The 24507-nt window shown below is 54.4% G+C and overlaps 11 protein-coding genes across 11 annotated transcripts; 4 read left to right on the top strand and 7 right to left on the bottom strand.

Moving 5' to 3' along the window:
- Positions 1 to 252: 252 nt before the first annotated feature.
- P170DRAFT_368578 (eukaryotic translation initiation factor 3 subunit F) lies at positions 253 to 1421 on the bottom strand (the record flags this gene model as incomplete). The annotated part of the gene is made up of 3 exons (XM_024844868.1): positions 253 to 472; positions 538 to 1250; positions 1317 to 1421. The coding sequence occupies 3 exons, from the start codon at positions 1419 to 1421 to the stop codon at positions 253 to 255; spliced, it is 1038 nt and encodes a 345-aa protein (XP_024699320.1).
- Positions 1422 to 1605: 184 nt separating this feature from the next.
- Positions 1606 to 4255, top strand: P170DRAFT_441465 (UTP25 family protein). The gene is made up of 5 exons (XM_024850317.1): positions 1606 to 1834; positions 1900 to 2273; positions 2329 to 2525; positions 2589 to 3166; positions 3229 to 4255. Exons 1-5 carry the CDS (start codon positions 1734 to 1736, stop codon positions 4145 to 4147), a joined length of 2169 nt encoding a protein of 722 aa, XP_024699321.1. The 5' UTR covers positions 1606 to 1733; the 3' UTR covers positions 4148 to 4255.
- Positions 4256 to 4704: 449 nt separating this feature from the next.
- P170DRAFT_451128 (DMT family transporter) lies at positions 4705 to 6189 on the top strand (the record flags this gene model as incomplete). Its single annotated transcript, XM_024851170.1, has 3 exons — positions 4705 to 4825; positions 4892 to 5070; positions 5146 to 6189. The coding sequence occupies 3 exons, from the start codon at positions 4705 to 4707 to the stop codon at positions 6187 to 6189; spliced, it is 1344 nt and encodes a 447-aa protein (XP_024699322.1).
- Positions 6190 to 6281: 92 nt separating this feature from the next.
- Positions 6282 to 6713, bottom strand: P170DRAFT_68219 (uncharacterized protein). Its single transcript, XM_024855336.1, has one exon. It carries the CDS (start codon positions 6654 to 6656, stop codon positions 6375 to 6377), a length of 282 nt encoding a protein of 93 aa, XP_024699323.1. The 5' UTR covers positions 6657 to 6713; the 3' UTR covers positions 6282 to 6374.
- Positions 6714 to 6991: 278 nt separating this feature from the next.
- Positions 6992 to 8678, top strand: P170DRAFT_441467 (uncharacterized protein). The gene has a single exon (XM_024850318.1). It carries the CDS (start codon positions 7174 to 7176, stop codon positions 8323 to 8325), a length of 1152 nt encoding a protein of 383 aa, XP_024699324.1. The 5' UTR covers positions 6992 to 7173; the 3' UTR covers positions 8326 to 8678.
- A 683-nt stretch (positions 8679 to 9361) lies between these two features.
- On the bottom strand, positions 9362 to 11433 carry P170DRAFT_68333 (choline-phosphate cytidylyltransferase). Its single transcript, XM_024855337.1, has 4 exons — positions 10561 to 11433; positions 10130 to 10480; positions 9666 to 10074; positions 9362 to 9603 (listed from the first exon to the last, which is right to left on the bottom strand). Exons 1-4 carry the CDS (start codon positions 11067 to 11069, stop codon positions 9460 to 9462), a joined length of 1413 nt encoding a protein of 470 aa, XP_024699325.1. The 5' UTR covers positions 11070 to 11433; the 3' UTR covers positions 9362 to 9459.
- Positions 11434 to 12517: 1084 nt separating this feature from the next.
- On the bottom strand, positions 12518 to 14678 carry P170DRAFT_459546 (PP2C family serine/threonine-protein phosphatase; the record flags this gene model as incomplete). Its single annotated transcript, XM_024851875.1, has 7 exons — positions 12518 to 12992; positions 13050 to 13310; positions 13381 to 13587; positions 13647 to 13731; positions 13803 to 13876; positions 13933 to 14251; positions 14643 to 14678. 7 exons carry the CDS (start codon positions 14676 to 14678, stop codon positions 12640 to 12642), a joined length of 1335 nt encoding a protein of 444 aa, XP_024699326.1. The 3' UTR covers positions 12518 to 12639.
- A 3058-nt stretch (positions 14679 to 17736) lies between these two features.
- On the bottom strand, positions 17737 to 20683 carry P170DRAFT_514312 (putative transmembrane glycoprotein; the record flags this gene model as incomplete). The annotated part of the gene is made up of 1 exon (XM_024855196.1): positions 17737 to 20683. One exon carries the CDS (start codon positions 20681 to 20683, stop codon positions 17855 to 17857), a length of 2829 nt encoding a protein of 942 aa, XP_024699327.1. The 3' UTR covers positions 17737 to 17854.
- A 571-nt stretch (positions 20684 to 21254) lies between these two features.
- Positions 21255 to 21905, bottom strand: P170DRAFT_418575 (GNAT family N-acetyltransferase; the record flags this gene model as incomplete). Its single annotated transcript, XM_024847225.1, has 1 exon — positions 21255 to 21905. The coding sequence occupies exon 1, from the start codon at positions 21747 to 21749 to the stop codon at positions 21255 to 21257; it is 495 nt and encodes a 164-aa protein (XP_024699328.1). The 5' UTR covers positions 21750 to 21905.
- A 301-nt stretch (positions 21906 to 22206) lies between these two features.
- Positions 22207 to 22593, top strand: P170DRAFT_480970 (mitotic-spindle organizing protein 1; the record flags this gene model as incomplete). Its single annotated transcript, XM_024853828.1, has 3 exons — positions 22207 to 22284; positions 22383 to 22460; positions 22525 to 22593. 3 exons carry the CDS (start codon positions 22207 to 22209, stop codon positions 22591 to 22593), a joined length of 225 nt encoding a protein of 74 aa, XP_024699329.1.
- A 75-nt stretch (positions 22594 to 22668) lies between these two features.
- P170DRAFT_441470 (CUE domain-containing protein) lies at positions 22669 to 24470 on the bottom strand. The gene is made up of 5 exons (XM_024850319.1): positions 24320 to 24470; positions 23962 to 24262; positions 23668 to 23889; positions 23338 to 23607; positions 22669 to 23283 (listed from the first exon to the last, which is right to left on the bottom strand). The coding sequence occupies exons 1-5, from the start codon at positions 24338 to 24340 to the stop codon at positions 22892 to 22894; spliced, it is 1206 nt and encodes a 401-aa protein (XP_024699330.1). The 5' UTR covers positions 24341 to 24470; the 3' UTR covers positions 22669 to 22891.
- Positions 24471 to 24507: the final 37 nt, after the last annotated feature.

Below are 24507 nucleotides of genomic sequence, written 5' to 3' on the forward strand. Positions count from 1 at the left end.
AGAATGCTTTTTGTCTTCCAAAAGAAAAGAGACAATAACCCCTGGAAAGAAAATAGAACCCTAGATGCGTACCAAAAGACAAGGGGACAGAGACAGAGCGAGAAAAAGAAAGAGACATCAAAAATATGGATAGCGAAATTGAGGAGGGAAAAAATGGATGGGCCCACGGAGGAAAAAAGGTGGAGGAGAGAAGAAGAGCAAAAGGAAGAAACCAAGTAAAATCTGAATTATTATTCCATTTTTTCATTCTTCTTAAGCGCGAGTCTCCTCGCCACTGCGCTCTTGGTTCCGCTGTTGACCTCCACGACCTCCTTTGCCGCCTCGTTGACCGCGCTGACCACCGGACTCGGCAGCACCGGACTCTCCTCCCAGAGTGAGCTGGGCAGTTGCTAGCCGGTTGGACAGCTCCATCTGTGTACGGATGGTGTTGGCCAGGTACGACACAACCAGGACGTCCTGGATATGGTTGTTGCTAGAAGTGATGTTAGGACCCAGGGTCGTCAAGGGGGGAGGGAAATGGGGTGAGGAAGAACATACAAGTCACGCTCAACGTCGGCAGCATCAACCTTAGGAGCCAATGCGAGGGTGTTCAGAAGGAACTGGCCCAGAGCAGTCGAAGCGGGAGCCTCCTCGTCGATGACCGACTCGACGTATCGGGAAACCCGGTCAATCATGCCCAGAACCTCCTCGATGGCGCGCTCCAGGGCCTCGATGTCGGTGAACAGGTTGGTGGCACGCTCCTCAGCATCGCGAGCAGCGGAGACGGCCTCCAGACCACTCTTTTCGGTCTCGCCGTAGCGGATCTCGTAGGGAACGGGAATGAAGGCGGCACTGTCGGCGGCGCGCTCGGCGGTCACACCGACGGGGGCGGAGATGTAGGCCCGGGTCTCGATATCCTTGCCGGGCTCGGTCGACACGGTCAGGTGGACGGCGGGGTGAGGCCATGTGCCGTCACCCTGGCCGCTGTAGAAGTTCTGGATCAAGGCGGAGAAGGTGTTCAACTCGGACGAAGTGGCGTACCAACCGACCAGGACTTCCTTGGGGTTGGCCTTGAGATGCAGGGCCAGCATCTGCTTCTGGTATTCCATGTCGACCTCGACCTGGTCCGTCGTCTCGGTGTGACCGACAGCGAAGGTGCTGCGGATTTCGACCTCAGTTCCATCCTCGGATCGGGTTCCTAGCAGGGTTCCGATGACACGCTCCTGATCGGCATTGCGACGAAGCGAGTGGTCCAGGATCGAGAAGAGCGCCTAGCAGGGAGGGTCAGTGGCCTGAGTATGGCGCGAGCGTGCTGGATCCCCCATTCGCAAACATACCTGAGGCTGAATGTTCACACCTAGAGGGGCGGTCGTCGGTGCAGACCCCACAGCCACGGGGCCCAAGGGACGAGCGAGATGGACGAAAGAATCAGATTCAGCCATGGTGACGATGGGATTCAGAGGCGGGGGAGTGGAAAGAAGGAGCAGGTGCCAGACAGGAACTCTCGCTCGGGACAGGTCACTTGGTCGAAATCGCCTTGGCGTGGTGGAGATCGATGCGATTCCAAATTTTCCTTTGATTGTTCGGGGCGACTTCTTCTTGGGCGGTGCGGCGCCTCGAATTGTGTGTGCGACTCCCGCGCTAAGATAAGATAAGGAAAAAATAACCTTCCATTCCTCCATTCCTCTTCCTCCTCCTCCTCTTCCGTGGCCTTTTCCCTTGAATCACTCGTCCTTTCAATCATCCTGATCTCCATGCCCCCCCGTGGTCGTCCCTCCAGAGGTCGTGGCAGAGGCCCCGGTGCCTTCGCCAAGCGCCGAAACGGCTTCACATCCTCCCGAGTCGAAGAGATCGAGTGAGCCTTTCTCCACGCTATTTATCCAGTCTTCCTCCCCCAATTCCACTAACTCCCACCTCCAGATCTGATGAATCCTCTTCCGGTGAGGAGGGCTCCGGTGCCGAGCAGTTTGAAGACGAAATGGACCACGAAGGACCCGTCGACGACGCTTCCTCGGACAGCGAAGAAGAGGACCAGCCGGCAGGACGCCCCTATAACGAACTGCTGCAGCTACTGAATACCGGCTCGGAGAACAAGGGACCCGCCCGAAAGAAGAGAAAGGTTGAGCACAAGGGCCGGGACTCAGAGCGCGAAGCTGTTGCGACTACGAACGAGGAAGAGAACGAGGCATCAGCCGATGACGACGAGGACCAGCCAGAACAGGACGACGACGAGGAGGAAGACAACCTGGAGGAAATGGACGTGGACGGACAGGCGGACAGTGATGAGGAAGACGGTAATCGCGTTCTCCATCTGCGACGCTTCGTCGATTTATACTAATTTCCCCGCAGATAGCGATCCTTTCGATGCGCATTTCTCCACTCCAAAGGAAGACGAATTGTCCAAGAAGATCCAGGCAGCCGGAGCGAAGCAGTGGCGGTCTACCAAGAAGGAGCTCTCAGAGGGGCTGAAAATGGTGCACTCCGTGCCAGATGTTGGTAATGACGTTTCCATGCTTCCTGCCATGAAGAACATCTCAAACGTCAAGGTAAGCAAGCTGCAGTGGTGGATCTACACACGGATAGCCAGCAAATGCTAATGATCAAAACAGCTTAAGAAAAAGCTCATCGAGCCTGCCACCGAGCACATTCAGAGTATCAGCGGACATGCCCAGCACCTCGCTCCCTACATCTTCGACTATCAGGATGTCCTTTACGGCGCCCGAACGGCATCCAATTCCGCGGCGATGCAGGACCTGCTGGCAGTCCATGCCACCAACCATGTGCTGAAGACGCGTGATCGCGTGCTCAAGAACAACGCTCGCGTGGCCAAAGAACAGGACGCCGATCTCGATCTCCGCGACCAGGGCTTCACCCGACCCAAGGTGCTCTACCTACTGCCAACCAAGCAAGCCTGCGTCCGGGTGGTAGACGCCATCACCCGGTTCTACCAGCCTGAGCAGCAGGAAAACAAGAAGCGATTCGTCGACACCTTTTCGGGGACCGACGACCAGAGCTGGGAAAGCAAACCCGAGGATTTCCGGGATCTCTTTGGCGGCAATGACGACGACATGTTCCGACTGGGTCTCAAGTTCACCCGCAAGACCGTCAAGTTCTTTGCGCAGTTCTATGCGTCCGACATGATCCTCGCCAGTCCTCTGGGCTTGCGAACCATCATGGACCAGGCTGAGTACGTCTTCCCTCACATCCACCACCTCTTCTCATCAATACTGACCCTCTTCTTTTTCCCAGTGCCAAAAAGCGAGATCACGATTTCCTGTCGTCCATCGAGGTGGTGATCGTCGACCACACCGACGCACTTCTGATGCAGAACTGGGATCACGTCGACTACATCCTGAAGCACCTGAACCTGCAGCCCAAGGAAGCCCACGGGTGCGACTTCAGCCGGGTGCGAACGTGGTACCTGGACAACAACGCGAAGTACCTGCGGCAATTGATCATGCTGGCCTCGTTCGTGACGCCGGAGATCAACTCGGTCTTCTCGTCGCACATGCACAACGTGGGCGGCAAGCTGAAGGCGACGCCCGTGTACGCCGGGGCGATCTCGGAGGTGCCGCTGCCCGTGTCGGTCAAGCAGACGTTTTCGCGAGTCGACAGCCTGTCGCCGGCCAAGGACCCCGACGCGCGGTTCAAGCACTTCACGACGACGGTGCTGTCGACGCTGGTGCGCAACATCACGTCGAGCCGCGGCAAGAACGGCGGCGGCACGCTGATCTTCATCCCGTCGTACCTGGACTTCGTGCGGCTGCGCAACCACTTCGCCACGTCGACGCAGACCAGCAACCTCTCGTTCGGCGCCATCTCCGAGTACACGGACATGCGCGACGTGTCGCGCGCCCGCACGCACTTCATGAACGGCCGGCACTCGGTGCTGCTGTACACGGAGCGGTTCCACCACTTCCGGCGGTACCAGATTCGCGGCGTCAAGCGCGTGATCATGTACGGGCTGCCGGAGAACCCGATCTTCTACGGCGAGATGATCGCCCAGCTCGGCCTGGACCCGAGCGACGTGGTCGAGGCGGCGTCCGAGGGAGGCGTGCGGGCGCTGTTCTCCAAGTGGGATGCGCTGAAGCTGGAGCGCGTCGTGGGCACGAAACGAATGGGCAACATGCTCCGGGAGAGAGGCGGCGATACCTTCACGTTTGTATGATCGGAGGACCGTGGGGCAGGAGTGTGTATGTATATATTATAATTCCATAGCGACGCGAGCACCGACTGTAATGATAGAGCGATCTACGTCTACCACGATGTACCCTGGAATGATCGTCCATACCAAACACAGCGCCACAAGCGCAGGGAAATCACCAGCTGAGGTCCTTGCTTTTTTTCTCTTTTCTTTTTTTCACGTACTTTTGATTCTCACACAGTGATCATTAATCATTTGAGAGAAAAACAAGAAAAAGAAAACAAAACCTGGCAAGAAGTTCAGCTGACGAGCAAAAAAAACCCCCCCAAGGGTCGGTTGATGGGGATTAGTCATGGCTGGTCTGTTTAGTTTCGCGTCGATCGATCGGATAAAAATCCCAATCTATTCTCTCATATACTGACGGTCAGGCGCGTACCTGGGCTCGGAGGGAGATCTACCTGCCTTTCTAGACAGAAAGACAGCGAGAGAGAAGGGGGACAAAAGCAAGAAGAGTCAGCGAGAGAAAGAAAGAAAGAAATAGAGAGAGAGCAAGGAACAAGATCCATAGACGCTGATATATCATGTCTGCCTCGGCCTCTCATCCCGGCGGGGACTCTCATTCTACAACCCATGCCAATCCCCCGTCTTCGCGACTGTTCAAATGGTTGCCATTCAGTCGACGGTCGAATGCCTCTGACGAGAGTGAGACGGAAGTCCGTCAACCTCTGTTGGGGTCTGAATCACCGCCATCGCCGTCCTCATCGCCAGCCCCGGCCGCCTCATCTTCCTGGGGGGTGGATTCGCGCGAATCGGCCAGGGAGGTGTGGGCTCAGGGCAAAGGCATGATTCTGGTGATGATGTCGCAGTTCTTCGGGTCGTCGATGAACGTGATGACCAAAGTGCTGGAGAACCAGGGCCGCAATGGCGAAGGGTTGAGTCCGTTTCAGGTACGTGGGACCACAACCCCTGTCGACTGGCCCATAGGGCTGATTGCGAATCCACTACTGACTTCGTTACTCTAGATTCTCTTCGCCCGCATGTCCATCACCGTGCTGGCCAGTTATCTCTACATGTGGTATGCCCGGGTGCCGCATCCTTTCGGCACCCGATCCGAACTGGGCTTGCTGCTCCTGCGCGCCGGCGGCGGCTTCTGGGGCGTTTACGGGCTCTACTACTCGGTGCAGTACCTGCCGCTCTCCGAGGCCACCGTCCTCACCTTCCTGGCGCCGATCCTGAGCTGCTACGCCTGCTCGCTGTACATGCCGCACGAGACGTTCACGCGCAAGCAGCAGTTGGCGGCGATGGTGTCGCTGGTCGGCGTCGTGCTGATCGCGCGGCCCTTCTCGCACGCCACGTCGGACCGGGACTCGGTCGACAAGGTGCAGCGGTCCCTGGCGATCGCGATGGCGCTGGTGGGCGTGCTGGGCGCCTCCTGCGCCTACTCGGCCATCCGCATGATCGGCCAGCGCTGCCACCCGCTGGTGTCGGTGACGTACTTCTCGCTCGTCACGACCGTGGTGTCGTTCGTAGCCATGCTGGTGATCCCCTCCGTGCCGCTGGAGCTGCCCGGCACCGTGATGGAATGGACCTTGCTGGCGGGACTGGGCGTGTGCGGGTTTCTGCTTCAGTTCCTGCTGACGGCTGGGTTGTCATACGTGCCCCCGGCACCGCGACGGTCGAGCATGAAAGCGAGTCGTCGCGTTCCTAGTCCATACGGTAGCGATGATAACGAGAATGACCAGGATCAGGCGCAGAGGCCGTCGTCGTCCGGGTCGCGGGCCACCTCCATGCTCTACACACAGATGCTCTTCGCGCTATTTTACGACGGCGTGGTCTGGGGTAATACGCTGTCGGCCGTGAGCTGGCTGGGATCGGGATTGATCCTGGTCAGCGCCATCTATGTGGCCATGGCGCGGGAGACCCGGCCCGACAGAGGTGCAGCAGCAGTGGCGTCCAAAGAGACGGACGAGCCGCACGAGGGGCGCTCAGATGCCGCGGACGACCATCTGGAGCGACGTCATGGAGAAAGAACGCCTGGAGGAGGGCGGGGAAGCAATGATGCATGAAAGGAGGGTAGGAGAGGGAGGGGGGAGCAGAACAAGGCAGGCGACCGGACGATCCGAGGGGAATTGGAAGTTATCAAAAATCGATCCATGCATGCATCAGCACCAAGACTAGGACAGAACCAGAGCTGCAGCGCTCAGGCCAGGTTGGCAGGGCTTGTGCAGAAGTGAGGCTGCCGGACTAAGACCTAGGAGGATTGTGCTCCGGATGGCATCATGGCTTGCATGACGGGGAGGCATTGTATTCGCCCCTTTTGAGGGGGTTTGTTTAGACTGGGTTGGACGTTGGGAAGGAGGTACGGACTTGGTGCTCGAGAGCAGACAATAATGTGTATATATAGAGAGAGAGAGAGAGAGTGAGAGAGAGAGAGAGAGAGAGAGTGAGAGAGAGAGAGAGAGAGAGTGAGAGAGAGAGAGAGAGAGAGTGAGAGAGAGAGAGAGAGAGGCAGAGACGATGAATCATGAATCATGAATCATGAGAATTCCTGACAACCTGATAATTCAGGCGCCTACTCGACCTGACCGGACCCCAAAGCGGCATCGCTGGCCCCACTGCCGGCGTGACGATTGGCTGTCATGACATCATAAGGTTGCACCGTCACCGAAATGATCCGACAGGGGCCAATGGGAGGGCGGCAATCACCCGACTTCGACCGGGAGGGGGGGGAGACTGGCGGCCAATGACAGGCCGGGAGTGGAGCTTTCCCCGGACGACAGTGGCCCATCGCGTCCAGCCAGTGGCGGGCCTCAATTGCTCTTCTCTATATATACCCGATGCTCTGGGGATGGCTTCGTCTTTTCCCCTTCTCCACCGTCGTCTCCATTCCCTTCTTTAACCCCTGTTCCTCCCTTTCCGTCTCCTTGTCCGTCACCTGTATTGTCAATCCCCCCTCTTCCCTTTCCCTATAGTCATACACTCTAGACCATATACCACTCAATACTATATACTCCTGTCATACTTGTACGCTATCCCTAACGCATTCCACAATGCGTCACTTCGATGCCTGGCTCCTCCGAGATCCATACTCCATCAATCACTACTATCCCACCGGTCGTCGATGGCAAGAGGCTGTCCGGGACTTGATTCAAGAACGTAAGATCTGCGCTCCGTCCGTCGACCTTCCGCTCTCCGTCTCATCCTCCACTCCCGTCGATCCCTATGCCCGCCCCATGGCCGACCAGGCGGCCTGCGGCCTGCTGCGCCGACTACCCACTGAGATCCGCCTGATGATCTACGGGTACGTCTTCGGCGACGAGGCCGTGCATCTGGTGCAGGTAAAGGACAAGATCCGCCACGTCCGCTGCCGCCAGCCCGCCTCCTCCATCGACAAGAACCGCCGCTGCTGTCCGGCCACCCAGGCACGCTGGCGGCTCTCCGCCGACGCCGCCAACCCTGGCATCGGGCCCGGGACCAAGTCCGACAGCATGCTGTACCCGCACACGCACCCGGCCCTGCCGTCGTCCCTGAGCAACTCGTCCCTGGCCCTGCTGCGGACCTGCCGCGCCGTCTACGCCGAGGCCGCCCAGATCCTGTACGCCAACGTCGTCTTCGACGTGGACGACTTGAACACCTTCGTGGCCTTCTCCGCCAGCGTCGGCCCCGACAGCCTGCGCGCGATTCGCCGCCTGACCGTCCAATGGTCGCCCGTCTGGCAGCCCCTGGCCGGGAACGAACAGAAGACCTCCGTCTTCGCGCATACCCACAACGACCGCCTCTGGACCCTGTTCTGGTCGCGCGTCGCCGCCCTCCGGGGCCTGGAGGAGCTGCATCTGAGCCTGGACCTGGGCCGCTTCAGCGGCAATCCCGTCGGCGGTCTCGTCGCCGGCAAGCAGCGCCTGCGGCTGGCCGTCGACGAGCCCTGGGTGGCGCCCCTGTTCTGCGTGCGCGGGCTGCGGTCGTTCGAGCTGGGCATCACCGCGCGCTGTGACACCTACGCCAGACGGGTCCTGGAGGGCGATCTGGTGCGCGATGCGGGAGCTCTGCGTGACAACCTGCGGGCCATTCTTTGCTCGCCCGCCGGCACCATCCCGTTCATCCCCGACGTGCAGTTGCAATTGACGCGGCCGTGTGGGATGGACGAGTCGAATGGCGTTGCTGGGTCAAAGATACGGCCTCGTCTGGCTATCACGGCGGCCTAGGCGTCAGTTTCGTTCTCTGCCTCTTTCCCTCCACTCCTTCTCTTTTCAATCAGCATGGCTCTCGTCTTGGTTGATAAATTGGTCTTCCCTTTCCGAACCTAACCCCCTCTCCACCCAAAAGTGAACTTTGCATTATAGAGATACCCCATTTGAATTTCATCAGTTCCTTCTTGTCTTTTCTTCCCCCGCTTTATCAAATCTCCCATACACGACCCTGCGCAATCGAGTGAGTCTCTTTTTTTGACCAAAAGAAGTTCCATGTCGATGTCTTGGTTGGCATGTGCATCTAAAACAGAAAGAGATGTTGAGTAGATTAGATGCGCGAGAATAGATTAGATGAGAACCAATTGCATTTGATCGGATTCATTCGATCTTTTCCAAAATACTCAATCCAAGAGATCGAAGAACAGAAAAAAGGGAAAAAAAAAAAAAAAAAGAAAAGAAAAGAAAACGCCAGTCGAATCCTCGTGCCGTCTCCCTACCATCTATCCAAGCATTCTATTAGAGTAAATAACAGGCGTTTCCAGGCTTGGCATGTGTTCAATTTCCACGTCGTGCTTGTCCTTTTCAAACATTGGGAAGCAGAACTTGAGAATCAAAAGCCGGAAAGACAATAGGCAACAATAAATATAACAAACCCCCAAAATCAGATGCACGTCTTTCCCAGTTATTCAAACACTCGCGAAGTCACAATGATTATGTCGAGAAGATCCAATAATAATACCAATCAGAAGAGAAAAGAAAAAAATGGAATATCATCGGGGGAGGAAGGCATGTCACCGAGAATCAGCCCAAGGAGAGAAGTCAAATCAAACATTATCGTCTCATATCAATCCATCAGAAAAATTCATACCGTGGGACTGTTTTTCTTTCTGCCCTCTCCCCCATTTTTTTGGTGGTTTCGTTTTTGGCCCAAATCGAGATCAGATGATAGATGAGAAGGAACAAATATCTATTTCTCTCCGCAATCCACCAAATGCCCGGATGGTCGTTGCGTTCCGTGGCTTTTAGCTTACATCGAGTCAGCCAATCCAGAAGGACATGGACCCATGCGATCCAGCCTGCTGGGGGCAGAAATAGAATCAAATCCGACAGATCAACCCGAAGACTGAACAAGGGAAGCACCGCATTATTTTACGCGGAATGAACTCTGGCATTGGCGGGTGCTTCGGTTGAATTGCCGACATGGCCATTGCTTCGTTCTTGTTCAGAGTCATGTTCCTCCTCGCTAGTCGGGGAATGAGCCCGACTCTCCACGAGAGACCGACGACTACGCATCTGTACCACCGTTAGAGACATGCTTTGGTTGTAGTAATAAAAAAAAAGAAAATGAAGCTTACCCAAGCCCTTACACCACCGATCAACCCCAGGCTATAACCGGTTGCAAAGTCCTCGTTCCGTCCATTTCCCACGGGGCTATCCGGACGACCCAAAGTCTCCACCCGCGACAGATGGGACTTGGCACCGGTGGTTGGACTGACCAAACCTCCACGAGTGCTGCCTAGGTCGACGCTGTTCCTGGCGCTCGGGGCCGGGCTGCCGGGCCGACTGTTCTGCCAGAGCTGCCGCAGTTCGCGGCCCAATTCTTGACCGGTGGTCGACCAGTTTGTACGAATGTTATCCCGGATCTCGGTGACATGGCGCTTGATTTCCAGCTCGTTCTTCTTGAGCCACGACACGTTCAGTTCTTGTCGGGAAGCACCGCGCTTGAATTGACGGGAGATGTATTGGTCGTAGTCACGGACAATCCTGGAACCTGTCAGCCTGGCACGTTTGGCGCGAGAGAGTCAAATCGGGAACCCACCGTGTGATAATGCCCGTGGTACTGACGCCCTCGGTTCGCTGAGTCACCAGGAACTTTCCTTGAGCCTTGATCGGAGCGTAGATGTCATCCCCCTCGGCGGCACCATATGGGAGGTCGTCGTGCGCAACATAATCAATCTGATGTTGGTCGATGAACTCCGGCGTCACGATCCAAGGGCAATTGGGAATCACTTCGTCCACCCACTTGCAGTGACGCACAGTTTCCGCCCGTTCGGCGCCACTCAAAACCGTGAGACCCTTTCGTAGATGAGTCTCGTCATCACCCGTGACACCGACCATCAAATGTACATCGCCGAAGGCCTTCTTGGCCTGCTCGAGTTGACGCATGTGGCTAAACAAAAGAGAAATCGCGTCGCGTTAGCATGGACCCGAATCCGCGGTTCAAACGACCGGAAGAGACATCCAACCTACCCCATGTGGAACAAATCAAAAACACCGTCCGCATACACCCGCACCGGGCGTCCCGTGGGCGGGGGGTTCGTTGAGTATCCCACGGGATCCTGCAGGCCAGCCTTCTCGGGCGGCTCCAGGTTCTGTCGGGTCTGTAATTGTAGGCCGGGTCGACCATGGCGCTGGTTCTCGATGTCGCTGCTGGCGACCGTGGTTTCCGAGGGCTCGCCGGGATCTTCTTTGCTGATTCCCGAGGGTTCCTCGGCCGTAGGGCCATTGATGGAACTGTCGCCGACCGAGCTCTTCCGGGCGCGTTTGGAAGGCGGCACGGACGTTACGTCAACGGGAGCATGTTGCTTGGGCTTGCTGGACGAGGGCGTGGCGGGGGCGGTCGACTCGTCGCCCTCTTCCCCGGAAGCATCGCGCGACGAGGGCTGCAGGAGATCGGCGGGACTGGGCTTGGTGGCATGGGCCGGGAGATGTTGGGAAGCACTGCGCTTGCGTTTGCCCGCAGAGGATGGAGAGGACATGGTGGCAGACCGAGGGAGCGCAGCTCGACTTCTGTCGGGGATCAATTAGGAGAAAGAGGGGAGGAGGGTGATAAAAAGAGAGAGGGAGCGAGATCGAGACGGAGAGAACGAGGACGCGTCGATCAAGAAAGTGAAAGAGGCGACGGGGTTTAGGGGGGAGAGAGGAAGAAGAAGCGAGAGCGAGAGCGCGAGCGGGAGGGACCGGTCGAACAGTAGGACGAAACACGGGACTGACGACGCTCGCGGACTTTCTCCAGGTCAAGAGGAGAGGACACGAAAAGCGAAAAGAGGCGGAGCCCCCGGGAGTCGACTAGGGAGAAATAGTGCTCCGTAGGCTGATCGCAGTCGCAAATCAAGAAAATCGCAGCAGGGAAAAAGGAGAACGAGGAAAAAAATTGCTGAGGCCGAGAAACATGGCGTATGGGAATCCGCCATTTCGTTACGGTATTGGCCAGCACGAGAGGTACCTCCGCCGCCGCCGCAGCGGTGGGCGGTACTTCCCTCGTATTTCCCTGGTACGATACCGTTACCCACCCGCAGTCCCTGGAACTTACTCGATGCGGCAAGCGTTCCCCAACGTCTTCCGCTTCTTCGACTCTCCCGAACGTCCATCCTCTCCCTACGCAGTGAAGTACGGGTCCTGCGCTGGATGAGCCCATTGTCTATCGGAATATCAACTCGACACATGGTTAAATCGAACAAAAAAACAACAAATCAAATCAAATCAGGAGCCGCTGGCACCCGCCACAATTCCCTCAAACGCCGCGGCCCAGCACATGGCGGTCGTCGCAATGCCATTCCTGCCCAGGACATCCCCATTCTGCATGCTAGTCTGATTACCGAATACGCCGTCATGCGTGCAACTCCCCTTGACTACTCCTCCCCTCTCGTCGCCTTACGGTGGCCGCCGAAGCGTGGCGTCGTCTCCTCTGGTGAGTCGTCTCGTTCGTGATCATCATGCCATACCCGGACGTAGAAACCAGTAGCATTCGGGGGAAGAAAGAAGAGACCGATTCAAGAAACACAGGGGAAAAGAGGGGGGTAAAAGTAGGAAGATCATAGAGATATCAAAGTTCATCAATAGCGGTCGGTTTGTGCGGTATCTTGCGGGAAGGCATGAAACAAGACGTACTCTCGTGAGATCTGCCGCTGGCGGCTTCGAGAAGGAAAAAAAGAACAGAATGAAAAAAAAAAGAAGAAAATATCAAGAACCCTCCTCCTTAACCCTTCCAAGGCGAAAGTTTTCCACCGTCAACCGGTCCGGATGGACATTACACAAATGATCATTTGGCCAGCTGAGTCTGATTGCCCGCTGCTTGGCTTTGCCTCATTCACTGCCATAGGAAGTTGATCACAGAAAAGAAAACATGAGAAGAAATAAAAAAGAGAGAAAAAAAAAAAGGTAGGACACGGTAGCACGGCGTTTCCCAGCAAGGGGGAGAAGGGACGGGGGGGGGGGGATGGAAAAGATAAGGTAGATCGCAAAGGCGGAATCAGTCATCAAATCAAAGGAATCGTTTTCAAAAGCCAAAAAAAGAAAAGAACAGAAAATGCTAAAATCCCATCATAACTACGAACTCGTAGATTGTTCCGTGGTTCCCGAGTTGTCGCCCTTCGGGGCGGTCGAGGCGGACTCGTCGGACTTGGGGGCGTCGGTCTTGGACTGAGGTCCCGGGGTTCCCTCGCGTTCATTCCGGACGGAGTCGGGCGACTCGTGTTGAGCCTGACGGGGCAGATCGCGGTCTTCCTCGGTCTGATCAAAGAGTTCCTCATCGTTCTGTTCAGGGATTAATTCGGTACCGTCTCCCAAGAGGATTATGCGACCAGAACGCACGCTAAAGCCACGGGCACGATCACTGTCCATCTCGTAGTCATCCGGGTTCTCTTCAAACTGATTGCGAATGCCGGGGCCGCGGAATTCAGCTGCGTCCCCATTCTGTCAGTAGGGGTTCGAGGCCGCGGGTTCCTCAAGAGACTTGCCGTATTCCGGCGGGGCACAAGGGCCGTCGCCGTTGGCCACCCGTTCGGCGATCTGGTTGTACCACTCTTCCTTGGTTCTACCGTTCAGAAGGCCCACGATGGTCATGGTCATGTTGTCGCAGCCGACTCCCCCGGTTTCGCTGTTCGAGGCGAGGCAGTTGTCCATCATGTTCTCACAGATTCGGTAGAGGTCTTGCTTGGCGGCGATACCGCGACGAACGAACTCGACCACGGACTGAGAAGTTTGGCAATCCCAGATACCTAAATAGGGGAGGGGGCAAAAGAGTCAGCGAAGGTAGAGATTGACGGGGTCATCGGAAGATTGGCGTACCGTCACAAGCAATGACAAGGAATTCATCGTCGTCACTGAGTTCGTGAACCGTCACATCCGGATACGCGGTTACGATCTGCTGCTCAGGTGACAACTCGGCGCTCTTCTTGAATTCAAAATCTCCAATGGCTCGCGACAAGGCTAGGTTGCCATTCACACGACCAAAGTCGACAAACCCGCCGGCGGCACTGATACGAGCTTTCTCACCTGCAGTCATGCCGTCAGTATGACCGACACGTCGCCAGCAACGGAGTCGGATCGCTTACCTTCGTTCTGCGGCTTGTGGTCGAACGAGAGGGGCTTCGCACGGCCCTTAACACCCAGAACCGAGCGAGAGTCACCAGCGTTGGCCTAGAGGAACCGGTTAGGTACGAGCCACACTGAAGATGCCTTTGCCAGTCCGGCCGAGGAGCGATACGTACGACCCAGATTTTGTGTTTGGAGATCACACTAACGGCGGCGGTGCAGCCGGAAACCTCTTCTTCATATTTCGGGTCTGGCCGAGTCAGTGCGAGAGAACGGAGACGAGGGTGGGAGGTCGGCCACACGAACCTTCCAAGATGGCCCGATCGGTCGCCAGAAAGCCGTCCTTCAAGGCCTGCTCGATATCGCCCTCTGCGAACGAGTCCTGTTTCGCGACGATCTTGTGCAGGTTCTCCCCGGCAAACAGCGCCACTTTATCGCCACCATGCCCGTCATATACACCAAAGAAAGCGAGACGTTTATCGGGTTCGGAGGGGGTATCTTTAGGAGTCGTATATTTCGCATACAAATCTAAGACAGCAGCATGGGCGTCCTCCATGCTGATCCGCCAGCCTTGCATGGCGGAGACGCCGTACACACAGCACTCATCTTCACCCTCGGAAGAAGTCTAGGTGGTTGACAGCGAGTTAGCGACCGTGCGGGCCCCAATGGTGACTGGTCATCCGCCGTGGGAGCGGGTGTGCGGGAAATTTTCTTCCACTGGTAGAGGACCCCGCAGGTGAGGATCACCACGTCGTGGCGCCGTCCACTACCGAAGGAGGGGAGAACAAGCTTCGGGAGCAGGTCGACCAGGACGAGATAAAACATTGACAAGCAACAGGCAGGGGAAATGAAAAAACCCCCGGGGGAGATGAGGGGTGACCGCGAAGCATCGTAGGCGAGTTCTGCGGGCAGGACAGGGAAGGCATGGAATTGCGGAAGGGCAGTGTGGGGAGAGGGAGGGGAGTCAAAAGAGCAAGGTCAATCAACTCTCACAAATCGGTAATTTTTTCACTGACCTTATCGACGACTGGCTCTGACAAAGTCTGACCCATGATTGCGACTAATCACTAGGAGCAGGATGGGAGAGAGCGGGAGGAGGGGGAGGAGGGGGGGGAGAGGGAAAGACTTTCAGGCCAGAGAAACACGCACAAAGAGGGACAAGTAAGGATCTAGAGAGGAGGGAGGAATAAGAGTGGTTCTGGGGGGGAAGAGAAAGGGAGAGAGGGAAAGAGACGAGAGTCCGTCAGTCAATCAGGTGGGCAGCGGCGGGCAAGTGGGCGGGCAGAATCGCCGGGCGGCGTACGGGAAATACCTGTATGTATGGGTACCTTACCGATCAAAAAAACGATCTCGCCATTGTCGGCCTGAAAAACCTGCCTGTCGCGTGTCCACTCCGGAACTGACTGACTGACCAATACTACCCTACCGACAGGTACTTGCTTGCGGAGTACCTTAGCTAGGTAGTTCCTTAGGTCCTGTCGGACGCCTGCATGTACTGCGTACATCTCCCCAGGTACCTTACCTGACCTACCTTACGCTGTAGGCACCACTAGGCAGCTGCCTGAGGCTGGCCCCGTCCGGTAACCGTAACCTTGCTTACCGGTCAGGTGCCCCCCGTCCTTGCTTCGTCCCTCCAGCTCCGGACAAGCCCCCCCCCAGTGTCAAGATTCCTCCAGGCAACGGGTCTCTGTCCGCCCTCCTCGATTTCCGTGGATTAATCTAACCTTGTTATACCGGCCCGTTTCTTTCTCCTCGGATGCAAATCGACTTATCGTCGCCAATGCTCGCATGACTCGGGATCTGCGTGTTGCAGATTGCATCGTGCGGAAATACTGGCCGAGTCCGTCGAGCCCGTAGCTCCAGAGCGATTGAATATCTCGAGCTGATCATGCCTAGGAACAAGGGATATACTTCTTTGGTGAAGTGCTTGGCTAAATCCAAGGAAGGAGCACTCCGTATAGACGTCTATAGCTTCGGATCCCATGGCCGTTCCAGAAGAGGTGCCCCCAAGCTTATCATCTTCGTTATGGCTGCATTACTAAACTGAAAAAAGCCTTCATGATTATCATTACCAGTATCATTATTTCCCTCGTCGTTGCCATTCGACGACTAGACTGGACCGACGTATGCAAGCCGGAAGGGATTGACTTCCTATGTAAGGGCCCTGCGACTCTGCCCCTTATAGCAAACTGCACACCGAAGTTTGCTTCCACGCTTGGCTGCATCGATATTAATAGACGCACAACTGTCGAGCATCATTTATGCATCTCGTCAATTGACTCTGTTCCCCACCGTGGCACATAGTCCCAGACCACCGCGCATCATATTGGACTAGATTACCTGAAATTACCAGAAGCTCCCGGCTACAGGATTTTATTTCCACCCACATCCGTTCCTTGGCCTATCGCTTGCGTCGCCTCTACTTAGCATGCTGTTATGAAACTGAACTTCGAGATTCTTACGCATGATGATACTTGACACGGGATTCACAGGACTGGTACCGTGTATAGCATGTCAGAAGCATTCGTGGATCAGCTGATCTCTAGATTGACTTTTCTCGGAGGAAATGAATTCAGTCTGCAAGAGGGCCCTTGGTGGTGTCAAGAAGAAAGGGGGGGAAAACAATGCAAATGGTTAAAAGTTAGTAACCAAGTCATTGGACCCCTTAGAAGTGAATAAAAGGCATCAAAACATCCTCACGCAGACGACTCAAGAGCTTCTCCATGACATCAATGAACCCTTGCATCAGCGGTGTGCGGTGTTCACGGCTTGGCATGACGGGGGTTGCACCGGAGTTTAACTTAGATATGGACTATACAAACCAAATCAGAATGTGCTGCGGGTCCCCGAGGCGAGGGAGTATGCATCCGCCATAATAATCGTTTTTCCTTTCCCATAGTGATTACCATGAGTGGTGATTTCATTGACTGCCTATCTTACACTGAGACGACCGACATGCTCGCCCATAAATAGCCAGCGACAACCCAGGATATCTGCTATCTTATGACTGCTAAAAAGAGGACGGAAACATCGGTTTGACCCTACGCTGAACCGAGTGTCTGGCAGAGACTGTTGGCACACCAATGAGCATGGAATGTCAACTGAACTACCAACGCATGGGTAGTACCAAGGCTTCAGCTCTATTCTAAATTACGATGTGGGATCTCGTCTCCACTCTGGCTTTTTTGTCTCATAAAAGAGTCATATTCATTACATGTTAGCCTTATCCCGCATGGTACAATTCCAGTCTTGCTATTACCAGGTATGACATCAATTATGCACAGCGGTCGCTATCTGCCACCATTTCATTTCTCAAGGATACAGTACTTTGCTTTGTTTGGTTGTTTTCTGCTTCTTTTATGGAATGATTGGACGGTCGGAGCAGAAAGATTTAAAATGACTAGTCCCTACTAAGTATGACTATAAGCTGCCTATTGAATGGAACCAGCCACACCTGTTTACCTACTGGGGCAATATCCCAGAAAGCCACTCAAAGCCATCCGCAGTCTCATTTCATATCGATGACTTGGCAATGGATCTTGGAATGGCTTATCTAGCGAGTAGCCTCGCTTTTCTCAAGACATGTCCTCTGGATTCTCTTAAACTCAACTGCATACATGTCTCTCGTCTCATATCCTCCAGAACCAGAACATCCCCGGGAGCTTTCGAGGCGTCTGGACTCTGGAACAGTTAATTAGGGCTAAAAGTAGATTTAGAGTTGCATTAGCCCGAATCCACCCGCCCCACCCGCGGCAAGATAATCTAAGCTTTGCAATCCGCCGAGAGATTCATGTCTCACTTGCTGGCTGAGAAAGCTGGCGAATGAATCTCATCGAGCCAGGAAATCTCAGCCCCAGGAAAACAAGGCGTGCTGCACGTGACACGCGTTTGGGTTGAAACTTTCTACACCAATGAGCACATAGAGGCTACTTAGACAAGCACCGGAAAAACTGTTGTCGCAGCATTTACAAGACCAGAAACCTGAGTTTCCAAGATGACTGATGTCATGAAATTCGGAAATACTTGAATTATAGGTATAGTAGCTAGTGGTATTTATAGCAACAACCAAGGACGTGGCAGGAACCCCAGAAAAAAAAAACAAAATTGCCTGAACGACAAACTAACTATGGATATCATGCTGCAAAATGCTTGCCGGTCGTTGGCGGGAAAACAGGTACAGAGCCAAACGTACAGAACAAGATGATTTGAAAGACATACCTTCCCGCGCTTATACAAATGCTATATCACTCTTCACACTGCTATTCAGATCCCGAGAGAGTCCTCGGTGGCTATTTGCATCTCGTTCCGCTAGTCGAACCAAACTTGCTCGGCGTCCCTTGCCGTCGATCAAGGCGGACGACGCGGACAGACTTTTTCGAAATGGATTTGTAGATTTCTTAGGAAGCTCGTCTTGTAGATTGGAATTGGACTGCGGAATGCCGGGCTGGTTCGTTTGAATCTGCGGCTCCTCGATGAGAGGATTAGGATGAGCAGCTGCGCCTGTTGGATGGCCCGGCTCGGCCCGTCGCCCACTCTTCATGCTAAGCTCGCTGAAGAAACGGGGAAGCGGCGTAATCGCCTCGGAGTATTTCTGAGCTAGACTGGATTGACTTGGTCCTTTTCCAATGGGTGCTAGAGGCCGGATGTTCAAGGACTCCTCAGACAGCGATTCAAGATAGGCCGATTGTCGATTGTCATCGGTGTAGACGGATGCAGACATGGCCGTTGACCACGGGCGATCGTAGATGGATCGCCGGTAGTCTTCGCCGTAGTTGGAGCTGCCAATTGTGTCGGTCCGACTGGCCGTGCTTCGGGCCCTCTCTAGAGCGCGTAGACCGGAAGACGTTCGGCGGCTGAGCTGGCCCGAGAACAACGGGTTGGATGAATTTCGATGTTTTGCTCGGCTATGTACAAAAGCCTCTAACGAGTCGGAATCGGCTGCGTTTGGATTGTCGGGCTCCACGGTCCGCAAACTGATTCGTTTTGGGTATTCCGCGCTCTCGCGCGCTCGAGGGGGAGGTCGAGGAAACAAAGGCGCAAGATTCCCAACACCACTCTCATCGCTTTGAAGAGATGTGTGAGTATTCTGCCACGAGACTCGGACGACGCCATGGCCTGGAGGCCCAAATCCACCTGCTCCATGCCCAGCGCCGCTGAGTCGTATGGGGAGTCCTGATGCGATTGACGAGATTCCACTAGAACGCTTGGAATATCTCTTGGAACGAGATGACTGCGCCGAATGCCGTTTCAATGACCTTCTTGGCTGGATGGATTTAAATGGCTCTCGGCGGCGGGTGCTATTGGTTCGTATGCGCCTGGGAGGACTGTTCTGGAACGACAGGCGCTTCGGTTGCGCAGGTGCATTTTCATTTAGTGTGTCCTCATGTGGCTCGGTGTTTCTGATGGGAGCAAAGTCCCACTCGATGGTAGGATTGGCGTCATTGTCTTCTCTCACGGGCAATTCGTACTTTCGCCCGCCAGGACGAAAAGGGCTTGTATTCCACATGGGTGCCAATTCTAATCTTGGTGGTTTCGAAGACGGCGAGGGACTTCTGTCTAACCGTGGTGGGCTGCCCTGATTCGTATCTTCAAAGGGTTGGCAGTGTGGTAACGTCGAGGGGTTAGGACCTGTAGGCGGATATTTTTCTTGGCTATCGTACCCATCTTCTGGTGTCGCCGCTCTACGCTTGCGACGCCAGCAGCAGAAGAGGAGCAATAGGCTCGTGACGACCACAAAGGGGACGATCACTGCGATTGCAATAATACCAGCCTTTTTGCCATGAATACCGCCACCTCCACCCCCTGAATCCGTGGAACTGGATCCATGCGAATTGTCACCTTCCACAGTCTTGATAGTCAACTCCCGAGTATCCTTCGCAGACCCTTGGCTGGCCGTGAGCTGGACCGATGATTTCGCCGGGTCGATATCCGAAGGAACCTGGCCGTAAAGTGTTTTGTTGTTGGAGTTGTAGTGCAGCCATGGCAAGTCCCGTCCAATTTCCACGTCCAGTTGCACAGAGTCGTTTCTGAGGACTGTATTGTCGAAAACAAACGTGAAATAGTCCCCGATAACTGCCTCACAGTCTTTCACGGCACGAAAGAATTGAGAATACTGCAGACTAACGAGGAGTCTTGCTTCATCCTGGTATTTGTCCGTAACAGATATTGTGACGTTCTCATCACTTCCATCGGTCGGAGGGGTGCCGCGAAGCGATATAGACTTTTCATCTAGTTTAATCCAGTCTGGTGAGTCAATTGTAATGTCCGTTAGATCGTCAGGTGCTGCTTGGCGTCCATCCAGAGTCAAGATCTCTTCAAAGCGAGGGCTGGTGAATTCTTTCCCACGGCTGACAAAGAAGGTTTGCGCACTCTCTTTGAAGGCCAGTATGTGCGGGCTGACTGTCATATCAAAACTAGCCGTGGCTGCGCCAAAGCCAGCCACATCCGAGGCGACAAGGTTGAAGCTGAAAGTTTGGGGCCCGATATTGGGTGCGACTCCAGAAAATCGGAGGTTGGACTGGTCAAACCCGATCCATGAGGGCAGAGGAACATTCTCCGGTGACGTTCCATAGTATACAGTCGAGGGTCGCGTATTAATGAAAGTATCGGAATCAAACGTTATCGAGAAAGAGTCGCCCGAGTGTATAAGAATTGTTGAGGGTGCCGACGTGGCTCCGATGCCTTCAAGTTGGGGCAGTAGTGGCTTTCCTGGCTTCGGTCCTTCATCTTTCGTAACAATAAAGGTCACCTCCATGCTTGCGGAGTCTGACCCATCTGACGCCACAAGATCAAATTTCGGGTTACCTTCATCCTCCTCTTTAGGTGTGCCCGAAAGGATGCGGTTTTTGCTATCGACATGGAGCCATGACGGGGCGTTTGAGAGGGAATATTCCGTGTTTGAGTTGACACCGCCGAAAGTACCTCGAGAGAAAGTGAAATTGAATGGTTGCAAAACCCTTGCCACAGGAGGTAGCTGTGCGTTCACAGGATAATCTGTCACCAGTGTTGCATCCACGACCAACAGGACACTGAGGACGACCAGCCCCCAGAGTGTCATATCTTCGAACTGACCAATATCTTGGAAGATATCTTGTCAAGGGCACCCGTTGAACGCTAGTGTACTCTAACAAACCATTTGACTGTGGTCTGGATGGCCTCTAGAGCAACACTGGTTGGAAAGACTTGAGTCGAGAGAGTGTGAGAGATGTTTTGACGGAATGGGATTTCCCATGGGAAGAAGACCGTCGTGCTAAGACCCCAGGGCCTGCGCGCTCAAGGACCAGCGAGCGCAGGAGAGGCGTGAAATGCGAAACCCCTTCACCCGAGCCATACCTAGATATGCCTGACATCACTGAAATGTGGAACGGTGTCAGGGAAGATGAATGCCAGCGCGATAAAAGTTCACGTTGCGAAATGCATGCTCCTGCAAGGGATGCTTCGCGCAGGAGCCAAGGAACGCGAACCCAACCTCTGACCCATCTAAAATGCCGTGCCCCTCAGATAACCCAGGAGAGGATTATTTGGCAGGGGAAGAAAAGAATCCCCTTGTCACAAGTTTGCCCTAGGGAAAGACAGGGCCCGAGTACCCAAGGAGACACGCAGGATGGACAGGAGGGCGCCCCAAGCCCTTAAGCACCACATTCAAGGTCCAATACCATCTTGATCCCTGTACGCCCGGGCGCATAGTAATCAGGAATCTCTTCACGTTCTTCAAAGCCATTGCGACAGTATAGAGACCGGGCGGGATCCCTTGCCTTATCCACCCATAATTGGATATATTGGCAACCTTCCTTTTGAAGACGGCGCCGAATGTAATCCATTAATTGCATTCCCACACCTTGTCGGCGGTACGACTCTACCACACAGACCTTGTGCAGTAAAGCCACGCCTTTTTGCCGGACATAGACAGCATACGCGATCACCGATGAGATGGCACCGGGGGTTGCAGTTGTTGCATACACGACCCTCGTGTTAGGCTTCTTTCTCCATAATTCCTCACCAAACGCGAAAGCCTCGTTGGCGGGGAAGGTTTTCTTCTCGACGCGTGAAATCTGGGTAAGAATCCCGAATGCCTGATCCCTAGATAGGGAATGAATGTCGGATATTTTTAACTCGGCCTGCATTCTTCCCACCCCTCCAAGATCTACATTCACAACCGTTTGAGAACGAGGAATAACGACTTGACCAATGGGTCTGGAGTTCGACAGATCAGACTTCTAGATGGATTCAAGGTCGATTTGAGATTCAAACCGGCTAGAATTAGGGCAGATGGCAGTAAATAGGCCGTGTACCATTGATGGAGAGGACAGAAGAAAATCAAAAGACCATTCCAAGGTTGTGGAGGAGACTCCGGGCCAATCATGTGCCAGTAAGATACGCGTAAATGACACCGATCCAGGCCCTCCTATTACCGTATTGTCATCGTCTCTCCTTGGCGTCGGTGGATGTTCTCCCTCTTCCATCCGCCATGCAAACCGGACTCCATCTTTACCTGCCAAACTAAAATTAAACTCCGTCGACATTCTCAGTGCCAACCGAACGCTCTTGAGTTCAATTGGGCTCCCTCATCCACACCTCGAAATGCCGTCGCAATCCGATGACAAGCGCCAGGCTGCTCGCGAGGTCGTCGACATTCTTCACGAGATCTCAACGCTCCTAGTATGTGAACCTCCTGCCATTCTTGATCATGGCATCGTGTCCCATGAATGAATCGTACGTCTGAAATAGCGTGGCTGATGCTCCTTGGATGCGGCAAGAACACGCATCTAGACCGAACAGAGCTCTCACTGTGTGTCTCACTTATTGAGAATGGAGTCAACCCCGATGCCTTAGCAGTAGGTTGCTTGATGATCCGCAGTGAACTATGACAAAACTAACACGACGACCTCTGCTTTGCAGGCTGTGATCAAGGATCTCAGGAAAGAAGCCCCGGCGGCTTATCCTAATGACCAGGGTCTGCCTGAGTGAGGAACAAATGGCCCTTATTTGTTTCTTTCGTTTTGTCTACTTCGTTTCATAGTTGAAAAGGATACCCGAACTTCCAAATTTAAAACAAAAAAGCAGGCTGCATTTCAAGTGATCGTGTACGTGTCACAATAAAATTAACTGAACTACCTTTGAACCCTTTCATGCCTCCCGTACGGCAGTCTCTGGTATCATCAACATTGTATTTGAGGGGGGGAAACAAATAACGAGATAAATCAAGACGCAAATGCAATGGTACAGAACTCATGGGGAAGACCCAAATTGGCTAAAGCTGGGTTCCTCATGGCTTTCCCGTGTTGTCCGTCTTTTGGCCGTCTTTCGACGCAGAAGCAAGTTCGCCGCTGGTTTCTTCGGCCGTATCCTTCTTTATGCGATCGGCTTCATCTGCAGGCTGAGGATCCTTGGCCTTCGTGTCCTTCTCATCCTCACTGTCACCTAGGCTAAACGGATCGTGATCCCCAACGGGGGACGGTTCTACTGTCGAGAGAGGCTGCCACTTGCTGGGCTTGCTTCCCGTGGAGCTGCGTTTGGTCGGTTCCGAAGCGTCATAGATATTGCCAATTTCGGTGGGCGGGCCTTCTTGGAAGGATACCTTGCGCCTGTCCGGGGAAGGCGATGAGGACTTGTACATGTTAGAATTCGCGAGGGGTCTGGGGGGTTGCGCAGGCGGGGCTAGATTCAAGATTAGCCTAGTGGCAATTGATGCGCTGTCATGAAAAATCAAACCTTCTGAATCTCTCAATTCGAGCGCAGAAAAATCATCACTCAAGACTTGAGGGTCAGCATCGTAACGTTCGCGGTCGCCGCTGCGACGACCAAGATCCCCGCTTCGCCTCGGTCGGTTGTAACCTTCATTGCTGTAGCCCTGACTGGACTGAGCACCTTCCTCTTCTTCGCCGTCGAGCCGCTTCTTCACGGTTTGGAACCATGAGCTGACTTTGGTCTGGGTGTCCAAGAATCCCTTGCGGATATTCTCGCGGATCACGGGGAGGTCATCTATTTTTTGGCGGAAAGGCCGTTAGTATTCAGATGACATAGCAGAATGCAAGTACATACCATCGAAAAAGCTGTACTCCCTTTCGTCCGAGTGCTCACTACCCCTCCGAGTGCGCTCATATGGAGGACCACCCTCCCACTGGGATTGCGGCGCACGGCGGTTGTAGTGTTCAGCGAGTTGACGAGCATACAGCTCATCTGCTTCTAGCTGTCTCTGGGCTGCAGATGGACGGGGAGGTTTCGGAGGAGCTGCCACTTCCTCGGCATTCGGGTCAGTCATGCCTAGGGATATGATGTTAGTAAACGTGCAGTCCCCACTTCCTCCCAAATCCTCCTGGACTAGACCCCACGAACCTAGAAGTGCATGAAAAGCCCGCTCGACATCGAAATTGCTGGCCATCAACACTGCCTTGACAACCGATGCATCAACCGAGGGAAACGCTTCTTTGAGGGTGTTCTCTGCCTGCTGCTGAGGGCTCAATGGGCGCGGCGGTTTTGGCGGGGCAGCTTCCGTCGCATTCGGCTGCGTCGTTGCGGAAGGGGAGACCGAAGTAACGCCAGACTCCTGGGGCTCATCGTCGAAATCCATAGGACGTGCCGTGGTAGGAGACTCGGGTTTCGGACTGAGGGGCCCAGCCGGGGGCTTGATGGTGGACTGCAGTTCAATAAGCGGAGGCTTGAAGACACGGTTTAGACAGGAGAGGGAACCAACAGTCTTATCCTCTTCGGACATTGTGGAGTTGCTTGAGATTGGAGGTTCAGAGGTAACGTTTGGTCGAGATGGAGGCCAGGCTGGTTGAATTCTGCCGACACCAGAAAAGAGTACGCGACAGCAGAAGAATGAGCCCCAAGGCAGAAAGCAATGGGAACGTTGCTATTGGAAGCTCCAGACATCAGCCA

Source organism: Aspergillus steynii, assembly GCF_002849105.1.
Source record: "Aspergillus steynii IBT 23096 chromosome Unknown P170scaffold_10, whole genome shotgun sequence".
Classification (NCBI taxonomy): domain Eukaryota; kingdom Fungi; phylum Ascomycota; class Eurotiomycetes; order Eurotiales; family Aspergillaceae; genus Aspergillus; species Aspergillus steynii.

Coding starts and splice junctions, on each gene's coding strand:
- P170DRAFT_441465 (XM_024850317.1), top strand. CDS start 1,734: ATGCCCCCCCGTGGTCGTCCCTCCAGAGGTCGTGGCAGAGGCCCCGGT. Junction 2,526..2,588: donor AGAACATCTCAAACGTCAAG/GTAAGCAAGCTG, acceptor TGATCAAAACAG/CTTAAGAAAAAGCTCATCGA. Junction 3,167..3,228: donor ACCATCATGGACCAGGCTGA/GTACGTCTTCCC, acceptor TCTTTTTCCCAG/TGCCAAAAAGCGAGATCACG.
- P170DRAFT_68219 (XM_024855336.1), bottom strand. CDS start 6,656: ATGATTCATGATTCATCGTCTCTGCCTCTCTCTCTCTCTCTCTCACTC.
- P170DRAFT_441467 (XM_024850318.1), top strand. CDS start 7,174: ATGCGTCACTTCGATGCCTGGCTCCTCCGAGATCCATACTCCATCAAT.
- P170DRAFT_68333 (XM_024855337.1), bottom strand. CDS start 11,069: ATGTCCTCTCCATCCTCTGCGGGCAAACGCAAGCGCAGTGCTTCCCAA. Junction 10,481..10,560: donor TTTGATTTGTTCCACATGGG/GTAGGTTGGATG, acceptor TCTTTTGTTTAG/CCACATGCGTCAACTCGAGC. Junction 9,604..9,665: donor TCGGTGGTGTAAGGGCTTGG/GTAAGCTTCATT, acceptor ACGGTGGTACAG/ATGCGTAGTCGTCGGTCTCT.
- P170DRAFT_441470 (XM_024850319.1), bottom strand. CDS start 24,340: ATGTCCGAAGAGGATAAGACT. Junction 24,263..24,319: donor TGTCCGAAGAGGATAAGACT/GTTGGTTCCCTC, acceptor ATTGAACTGCAG/TCCACCATCAAGCCCCCGGC. Junction 23,890..23,961: donor GGCTTTTCATGCACTTCTAG/GTTCGTGGGGTC, acceptor TCATATCCCTAG/GCATGACTGACCCGAATGCC.